At 40.4% G+C, this 10,249-nt stretch overlaps 1 protein-coding gene across 1 annotated transcript; it reads left to right on the plus strand.

Moving 5' to 3' along the window:
* The first annotated feature begins 283 nt into the window (after positions 1-283).
* On the plus strand, positions 284-9,865 carry LOC142774859 (uncharacterized). Its single transcript, XM_075876003.1, has 6 exons — positions 284-395; positions 1,482-1,553; positions 3,736-3,751; positions 5,303-5,441; positions 7,574-7,853; positions 9,656-9,865. The coding sequence occupies exons 2-6, from the start codon at positions 1,509-1,511 to the stop codon at positions 9,839-9,841; spliced, it is 666 nt and encodes a 221-aa protein (XP_075732118.1). The 5' UTR covers positions 284-395; positions 1,482-1,508; the 3' UTR covers positions 9,842-9,865.
* The last annotated feature ends 384 nt before the right edge of the window (positions 9,866-10,249 follow it).

Here is a 10,249-nt window from a genome sequence, read left to right on the forward strand (position 1 = left end):
ATGAAGTCAATGTTCGGAACATGAGTGTGAATATGTTGTCTAGCTTTTGTTCCGCAGCTTTCAAGAACGTGATGAAGAATGTTAATGATTGTGGCACTTCCAATACCGTTTCAACGACGAAAGTTTCGTGCAATAAACTGCGAAAAATTCAATCACCTGCACAGTGTGTGTCGCTTCTGTCTTCGCCTGCATCAATGTTAAAGGTCATGAGACAAAAGAAAGAAAGAGTATCAGTTGATATCAGTTCTTACGCTTTCTTAACATATAAGAAATATGTTGCAGAATTCTGTTCAGAATTCTTTAAATATAATGAGCAAGCATTGTTCCACTAGTTTTCAAAGGCTGCATAGAAAAGAGAAAACTACAGTGAGTGGTGCTTGCTTATAGGATCCAGGGTATGTCTGTTCTGAATGTCTTTTCACGTTACGTGTCTGAACTAATATTTTAAGAGTGTGGAAATAATTTTACCTCTATTTTTGTCGCATAAGGTTCTCTCTACCATAGCCACAGCAATAAACTACTTGTCAAACCATAATCGATCGTTTTCGCAATTAGTTTTTAATAGAATAACAACCTGATTCGAAATCGTGCACTTACAGTAGTCAATCCATCAATATCTTTGTATAATCTATTAATCCCAAATCATTTATATTAACTCAAAAATCATCCACCACAAACATAAAAACAGTATTTTTGACAACTTTCTGTCCTTTAACCAGTCGTCAAGTAACGCACTACTTAACACAACACAACAAAAAAGAACAGGGGCATATAAAAAGGCAGCCATTTATGAATAACTTTAGGAAGTAAAAGCTGCGAAATTGCAGCGAACATTCATTATGCGCTAATAAAAATAAGTTCGTAAAATGGCTATATTTTCGCTATAGGGTGGGCAGCTTTTACGATTATACGCGAAATTGAATAATCGTATTTGACATTTCGAACGAGGTCCGTAGGTTTCACAAGTCATGACTTTGGCTCAAGAGTGATATGACAAGTCACATGGCTGCTTAAAAGTGTTACTCTAATAATGTCTTTATTGCCAATAATTGATTAATACCATTACATTTGGCCAGTCGCGTAGCAAAGGGGTGGCAATCCAGACCTGTGACCCTCCCTCCCTTAAAATATTTCGCCGTGCGTACATAGCGTAAAAGGACCATTAGCCTGCCAGGGCTTTACTTCAGATCAAAAAGACGCCCCCCCCCCCCCTCTTCAAGAAAAGTATCTGCCTACAGCCTTTAATTTTGCAAATGCACTGACATGCCAATAACCATTAAAGCATAACATCTACTCCCGCCTGCACCAGACAACTAATCGAAAGCTGCATTCATTAAAAAGTTATCTACCACTCCCAGTCCATGATATGCAAATTCAAAGAAGCCACTTTAAAGAGAGGGTTCCGGTGGGTTGAGTGTAACTTGTGAAAATACTGCATCCTATTGCGAAGTCACTTATACTATTCTTTTTTATGTATATAGGTACTTTCGCGACGTGAACTACTTCATATGAATATGAAAATCGTGATACATTTTCCCATACTACTTTTTGTGGTAAGTAAATCAAACAGCACTCTTACTCCCGTATTCAGAAACACCGCTTGACTCCAACTTGACTTGGCACCGACTTGAATGCAGCACAAACGCGTTTCGAAGGCGCTGTCTTTAGGCTGTGCCAAGGTAGCACAAACGCGTTTCAAACACGTTGCATTCAAAGAAGTTTCAAGTTAAGTTTCAAGTCAAGGAGCATTTCTGAATACGGGGGTTAAGCTCGAAATGTGTGCAAGCCAAAAACTGTACTGAAAGAACAGCATTTAGAATATTTTACTTTCCTTGATATCTCTTGGATGACAATCATGCTACATAGGCATTGGCTCTGGATTGCTTTTTAATATTGAATGAAAAATATGACTTGCTCAGACATCCGCATATAGCAACACCGTAGGTCTAGTCTTCACATAGTGCACGTTCAAGATATTAATTTGTGGCACCTGTCACTAAACGTGCAAAGCACTTCGTACATAACTGAAGAAGAGCACTAGAAGTTGTCGCGTCCAAGCAATCGTTTGTGCACGTCGTCTTACGGGAGATACTAGACTCCTTTTGTTGCAAACTTATGAAGCATAATGAGAACATAATAGTCTCTGGCCCATTTACGTCTGATCTATAGCTACGTTCACAATATATCATTCAGCGCACGCAACTTCTACAAGCTTTTTTTTGTTTTGTGACTACATGAAACAAATGCTCCATTTCACCGAATTGTTACAATATATATATATATATATATATATATATATATATATATATATATATATATATATATATATATATCAGGGGATGAGTATAACTCATCCCCTGATGAAGGGAGGTCCCCTCCCGAAACTGTTGGGAAATAAATATATTTATCCTTGTTGACAACGCTCCCGTTGTGCCATATCCCATATATATATATATATATATATATATATATATATATATATATATATATATATATATATATATATATATATATATATATATATATATATATATATAATTGGGACAGATTCTGTGTATCAATAAAGAATTGTCTGTCCCACTTTTGAGTAATCGGGGGACTTGTACATCTGTTGTTCGATGTGGTCACAATTATTTCTTCTGTCGCCGCCGCACCTAAGATGGTTGAAGAAATCATTTGAGACTCTGATGAAAAAGAGTTAGATTCAATAAGATATTGATTAGCGTACTTAGTTGAGCGGAGAAACCTTCTGGCGATGGAGATATGTAAGGACTACTCATTCTGGCATAATGAAATTCACTCAAGATCAGTGCGTCAAAACCGGAACTGAGGTACTGATGAGCGTAAGAAGCAGACGACGTGAATGACATCACTGTACTGTAGAATGATTACAGAGTTAAAATTATAACGTGTTCGTTTAAATATGAGTGTCATGCATGTTGTACATGCAATCGTAGCTCACAAATCCACGCAACAAATTTCGTCATTGTTTGATATAATGGCGCTGGCTAAATGTCGACGGCCCAAAAAAATATCACAGTTGCACTTTTCCACGTATCGTTTTCGGTTTTACCTCTCAATTTTCTACGGTTCATTGGTTCAAAATTATTACAATATATAGCGGCAGCATTCACAAGATATCGTAGCTGCAATTGGTTTTCGTATGACGTACTGCAATTCAACCTTTTCGCATAACTGTGTAACTCCCCCCAAGAGAATGTAATTTACCTTCTGAAAAGCTGCCCCAATTGATGTCATAACCATCTGAGGATCATTGCGGCTACATATGTATTAAGGAAGTTATCAAGCAAACATCGTACTTTCCTTATTTTTAAGAATTTTGGACATGTTTTGTGAACAGTGGGTTTCTACGTGACACGGTGGCCACAACGAAATCCGTCTGAGAGTGTCCATCTAAGGACTACTGCATTTATTAAAACATTTCATCTTTGAAAAAACCATAACGTTATCTTCTTTCATGCATATGTGTTCGAGAAACAAGTTATTCGTATAGTCCACGCTATAGCACACGTTTTGGGAATATTTCAGGGTAATATTTAGGATAAGTATGTTGCGAATGAACGATTATTCTGCAAAATTCACTAGGACTAAACTTTTTCATAATAATTATTTTAAAGCACCTATGTTATCTTACCCATTGAAAATTGTATTTGTGTCCAATATTTTGCAATTCGAAGAAATTGTTTTGCAGTAATTCTTACTTTATCTTTACAGATATTTGAAAGTGAAGGTATGGCTAACATTCTGAATTTCATTAACAAACTCTATTATATTTATGAGTATATAAAGTATAATAAAGAATTGAGACAGTCAGAACTGTTATTTCATCATCGAAAAATGAAATTAACATCAACAACTTGGCAGTTTCGCATTAGCATAGTCAAATGAACAGCTGCTAGCCACCTAAGGAAGAATGTACGTGTGTTGTCAGTGAAAGCATTTTGTCGATGACCGTTCTTCAAAAAACACCAGGCCTGCGTGCAATGCACAGCACAGTCACAGCGAAAGCTAGAGGATAGGTCTTTCAGAGCCTTTTCATAACACTCATTGGGTAACTACTGCAAGCACATTTGCTTATACCCACTATGGCAATAATAATAAAAATTTCTGGGTAGTACGCTGGTATTCGCAAGCTATTTTTCATCATTCTTCTGTGAAGCATGCTATCCGCTAAACACTCGCAATGAATTTGTGCCAATTATTCATTCAGTGGCCGACGATGATGAGGAGTTATGCCTCAAGTGGGTATGCGCCACAATTATAGTAGAACAAGAACAAGCTTTTGTAAAGGGTTGGAGAATTGAACGACCCACTTTTTACGGTATTCGCATCGTGCGACGACTGATTGTTCTTTCACTCTTTTGAAAAGCTTTATAAGTCGTGTTGTCGCGATTTCTTTCCCGACATCAAGCTTGCCTAAGGCAAGTTTGCCAACAAGTCGCAAGCACCGGCGTGGCTCAATGATAGAATACAGGGCTGACATCCAGCGGACCCGGGTTCGCGCCCCTCAGTGTTATTGATGCTAGGTTTTTTGCTAATTTTGTGCAAAGTGGTTACGGACACCGGTGGCGTCGGCAGTAGCGGACAACTACGGCACTGCGCGAGACACAAGTTGTGCTCTCATAACAGCTTTCGCTGTAAAAAATTAGCTTATTACTTTCCTTAGAAATCACGAAAACAGGAAAGTGAAACGTGTCTTAACAAAGGTATACAGTTGAGCATTTATTGTGCACTGTTTTGTAACAAGGCCAAAGGATTTAAAACTACAGCAACAAATTGGAAATGCACGCGAATTTCGAAGTTTCGAGTGCGGCAATGTATAGCCCTATTGGCTTGTAGATTTATATAGGTCTAAGTATGCAGCACTACTTAAGTAAAATTACGAACAGAACGTTGCACCTGGTTTATAGGGCATCACTTAGTTGATATCATGTTTTATAGATCTCGTGGAAAAGACATACTAATGTTTTCAAATTTAACAAGAATACATTACCTACGCCGTTCGCGTGCCACTTAGCCGGTGGAATACCCACAATGCACACTGCCAAGAATGTACGCATGCCTGAAATATGTATCGCTGCCCAGCTGTGCACTTGTTTGGTGCAATGTGCCACTGACATTTATTGATGCCATCGTCTCATCTTTTGCCTGTCTTATCATTTTTTTGTCGTCCGTGTTTTCCTGAAACGTAATAACGCGGACAAAATTTCCACTTTTTTTTTTTCAATATACTATATAATAGAGATTTAACAGCTTACTTGTACTGCTGATTTTCGATTAGGCACGTGGACCGGAGTAAACCTGACAGAAGAAGCATATGAATACATTGAGAAATTGGTTTTAAAGGGTAGAAATGTAACCAGCTGGGGCCTTGGTGTTGATTATGACTTTTGGACCAATGAAACCCACGCTGAAGACATGTGAGTAGCGTTGTCCAAAAAAAAATGCATGCTTTATACACGACTAAATAGCATGCCGCAAACGTAAGCAAGTGAATCATTCTGCAATTTACTTAAGAGCTTTCTGGCTTTGTGGCTGTTTTTACTATCTACACTGTGGTCGTCACTTTTGTGGCCAATGCGGTGATTATTGCTATTTGTTTAGGGCAGCATCACGTCTCCCAAACACATGTGCGATTTCTGAACAACAAAATATTCTCACACAGTGAAATAACCCATCGAGCTTAGGTTTGTATAAACATTACGCTACTGTTCTTTGAAACATATTTTTCACGAGAAATATTATTCTGGCAATATTGTTTTGCAACTCAACATAAAGTATATAAAAACAAATAATTTCAGCCGCATTAGTTCGGTGTTGTTGGTCTAATATAGCGACAAAGTGTGGTGCCGCAAGGCACTTCGTTGCCCACGTTTATAAAGTGACATTCAGGAAAACGACTCCTGTTAACGTAAGCAGCTTTCTGGTGGCGGTTATTGTAAAATCAGAGATCATTTTATGTCAGTATTCTGCTTATATATCTTTTGAAAGGCTGTAGATGCTCAGTAATGTCTAGCTGAAATAAATACTGAAAGGTGGACTCGTTGGTCTGGCGCTGGTCCTTCTCAACTTTTTGCTCGCGTATTTATGTTGGCTGCGCCAGTTTTTCAAAATGACTAGTTTAAAATTACCTGCACACTATCGAATACATTCAACAGAAACATTGCTGCGCAACCCGACCCAACTGCAGTTGTGTCAGGTTGGCCGGAGCAATTATTATAATAACCCGAGACAGCAACCATGGCGAGAGGAACTAGTTTCCCTCTAACAATGGTGTATGAGCAAAATACGAGAGAAGTGGGATAATCAATATCGTTTTGCCTGTGCCACAGTTAAGGGAAACACTAGAATCCTTCGTAACACCGATTCCGAGAATCAGATCACAAGTGCAACGTATACCAGTACAAAAATTATATTTTAAGAATTTTTGCCCTGAGTCAAACGATTGGAATACAAATGTCGAGGGGCAAGAAGCACTTTGCACTATTATCATGAATGGTAACACCCCCTTTCATGCGTACACAACTTTCTGACCAAGCCTTTCCTTGAATCTCACACCCAAGACGGAAGCTGCTGCATTAGTATTCTATAACGCAGTTGCAGGTATACCTTACAATCAACACACACACTTTGTTCTTCAACATCGTAATAAGGAAAGGAGTAGCTCGCGGAAACGTAGACTGGCTGGCAATTTTACCCCGAAGCCCGAATTACCACACCGGCCAGTTTCCGAAGTTCTGCTGTTTTTACCACGCTATATAGCTTCACTGAACACCATCCTTGCCCATCATATCACTCGTATATGCAGTTTACGCAATGAAGTTTCATGCACTGTTAGGGTTGTGAACATGCTTTTATAATAATAATAATAATAATAATAATAATAATAATATAATGAACAGTATGGCAGGGTGGTGGGATACTCGACTGCCATGCAGGGGATAAGGGTTGAAATCCCGATCAATCCTGTTTTTTTTTTCTTTGTACTTGAAAGCTGTTGTGTACACTGGCAGCGGCTGCAGCACTGGAAAACACCTAAAGCACTGAAAACGGCGGCTATTGTGATGTCAAATTAGCTTTCCATGTAAAACATTTCCGATTGTTCCTTCATGGTCGCAGTGGTCAGAAGCTACGGTATGTCCAATGTGGAATTCAAAGTTGTTCATATAGCAACGCCCAACCGTGGAGTCTACCATGGGAAATTGGACCGAATTAGTGCGATTGGACATGTCTGCAGTGTGGTTCGTTCTTTGGTGACGAGAAGTGGGCAAGCAAGCAGAGCCTCCAAGCGGCGTCTGATAAACCGGTAGGAAAAGGGAGTGGGGGCGAGGATTAGATAAAGCAGGAGGGTAACACCACCAGCTCCACTGCTTCATAGGTCTTGGCATTACAAGAGCGTAGCTACCGTTTCCCATCTGCAAAAGTGGAGTGTTGCGACAGGACAAATCGATTTCTACTCAAGACCATGCATGGCTCTGTCTGGTGTTATGTCGAGTAAAATAATAAAAACAAGTTTTGATGTAACGCATTTCGCACGCTCATTTTTCTCTAGGTACCCGATAACGGCACGTGCACATGATCTGTGGTGCAACAATTACCAGTTGTACGATCCTATGGGAAAGATACTGAGATTGCGAATGACCTTTGAGATAACCAAAGGAGTGCTAAGTCCTTTCCCGGCCATCTTTAACGCTACGCTGCCAATGATACAACTTTGGCAAGTCGCATCAAAAACGGCCCAGATAGACATGAACAACAAAACACGAATTGTACTCAACATGCTCAACACGTATAACCCACAAATTCACAGGAATGTCAAGCGGTACCGTATGGTGAGTATGAAATTACATAATCGCTTCTTTCGGTATTTTGGTCACAGAACCACGTAAAAAAAGAAATTTCTCCATTTATGTTTTATGACGCAGCATGATATTGCTTAAGACCAGGATTATTTGAATTTGTGAGTTGAAGCTTTTGTGAGTCTCATCACTGACTAACATTAAGGCACACACAGCCCAGACAAAGGTAGAAAATATACACACATTACTATTACATATCGGATAGACGTTCTGACACCGTTCCAAATAAAAAGGACAAGACTTTCAAAACACGGAACACTTCGAACGCAGGAATCACTACCAGTGTAGTTGTGGTGTTCTGTGTGTTTTTAAATGCGAAGCATTTCTTAGCGAATTTCGGCGACTTTGCACGTTCTATCTATCAAGCCACCTACGACTTTATGCTTTCGTGGCCGTTTCGATAATGGTATCAATACCAAACTTCGTATGGCATGACATGACTGCATGAAGAACACATGTGCTTAGTCATAACATGAAAATCGTGACATGAATGTCATACCTGTCATGATTTACATTTCGTGGTCCTGCCGCTCTTGTGGTGGTTTTGTTCACATGGCACGTTGGAAAACTGGTATGCTGTGACATGATTGCATGTGGAACACAAGCGACATACCCTATCATAAAAATCATGACATGCCTGTCATGTAACAACATGACTACATGGCAAGCTCATAATGTGCTCAAGGCCGTTTCACTAGCGTCACATATGCCAAATTTGGTATTACGTGAAGTCAATGGATGACGAAGGTATATGACAGGTGGAAACATAATAATCATGAGACGCGTATCATGTAAGAACATGACTACTTGCCACAGTAAAGGCGCCAATACATTTCGACGTGAAGCGGTGCGCGTGCTCGCCGGCGTTCATGTCGTTCCGTCACACCGGCGTTGCTACGCCAGACGTTGGCCCTGCCATATACTCGCAGGCACGCGCCACCCTGCGTTGCTTTGACGCGTGCGCGTTTCAGCGTGTCCAGCGTCCCTCCGTCATGAAAAGAGGGAGACGCAGTGTTGTCTGGGTAACGCATCGGCACGAAATGCAGCATGTCACATTCCGTGCCGGTTGCCGTTTGGCAAAGCCGACGGACGCTGGTCGCGCCGGTCCCGCCTGGCGTCAGACTATAAATTTCTCGCGTTTGCTAACGTAGCGTCGCTGTGCTCAGCGTGCGCGCGCGTCAACGCTACATTGGAGTATAGTGGGCCGTTCATGATGCGCTCGTGGGCGTTTTGCTAGCTCCACATATACCAAGTTTGGTGTTACGTGACGTTAATGGATGACGATATATATGACTGGTGCAAACATGATAATCCTGACACGCCTTTCGAGTAAAAACATGACAACATATCACGCTCATAGCGTGCTCGTGGTCGTTTCACTTGCTTCACATATACTAAATTTGGCATCACGTGACGTTAATAGGTGTCGAAGACAAACGACACATCCAAACATGATAATCAAGACACGGAAGTCTTGTACGGCATCATTTGCCCCCCCCCCCCCCTCGTAACGTTGTGCTGTCTTAAAAGTGGCATATCCGCATTTCTCATTCATGCTTCACACATCATCGATTCCCACTGTACGTGGGATCAGCAATTTTTTTTTTACCAGAACGTATTACCTACAGCTATTTGAAAATTTTAAGTTAACTTCCTAGATTAAAAACAGGAAAACAATATCACAATATTATTGTTCTTCAAGAAAGATTCTAGCAAAAACTTTATTTTTTGTTATGAAATACTGATTAGATATGACATAATTTTTTTCTTTTTAGAAGTGCAAGTTTCAAGGGAGAATCAATTACGACGGATACTTCGCTTATAAGGACAGTCACCGGTACCACACAGTAGGCGTTGGACATCTGGAAAACTTTCGAAAGGGGTTGGTGGGGCTCGCCCCATGGTATCTAGAATACTTTGTTGAAGGCGAATATGAACAACGAATAACTGTCTCAGTCTAATAAAGTATATAGTATTCGCGCAAATTGTACTTGTCATGGTTTAATGCACCATTAAAGCTGGTCTACCCGCCCGTCCATACAGACGCATGGACGAATGGACACATAGACGTGTGGATGATGGCTTCGCCCCACCCATAATCAATCACTCCATGAATATGCTGTGAAAACCGCTAATGCCATCTAGTTATAATATTTCCAAGGACATATACACACGACATCAATTATTAATAAAGTCATTAATTAGAAGCGGCTCATACCACATACGGAGGCGGGGATGACCCACGGCCTAAGGAGCTTCGCCTTTAAAATCCCGCCCGCATGTTCCCACAGGGGAAACTCGAGCAAATACGTCGCAGAGTGGCAGGTATCGCGTGAATAATGCGTAATTGGGTACGGTCTAAAATGGTT

Source organism: Rhipicephalus microplus, chromosome 2 (assembly GCF_043290135.1).
Source record: "Rhipicephalus microplus isolate Deutch F79 chromosome 2, USDA_Rmic, whole genome shotgun sequence".
Taxonomy (NCBI): domain Eukaryota; kingdom Metazoa; phylum Arthropoda; class Arachnida; order Ixodida; family Ixodidae; genus Rhipicephalus; species Rhipicephalus microplus.

What these genes read in the sequence shown, in the direction of transcription:
- LOC142774859 (XM_075876003.1), top strand. Translation starts at nt 1,509, where the DNA reads ATGAATATGAAAATCGTGATACATTTTCCCATACTACTTTTTGTG. An exon ending in GAAACCCACGCTGAAGACAT is followed by an intron (nt 5,442 to 7,573) that starts GTGAGTAGCGTT and finishes ATTTTTCTCTAG; the next exon opens with GTACCCGATAACGGCACGTG. An exon ending in ATGTCAAGCGGTACCGTATG is followed by an intron (nt 7,854 to 9,655) that starts GTGAGTATGAAA and finishes TTTTCTTTTTAG; the next exon opens with AAGTGCAAGTTTCAAGGGAG.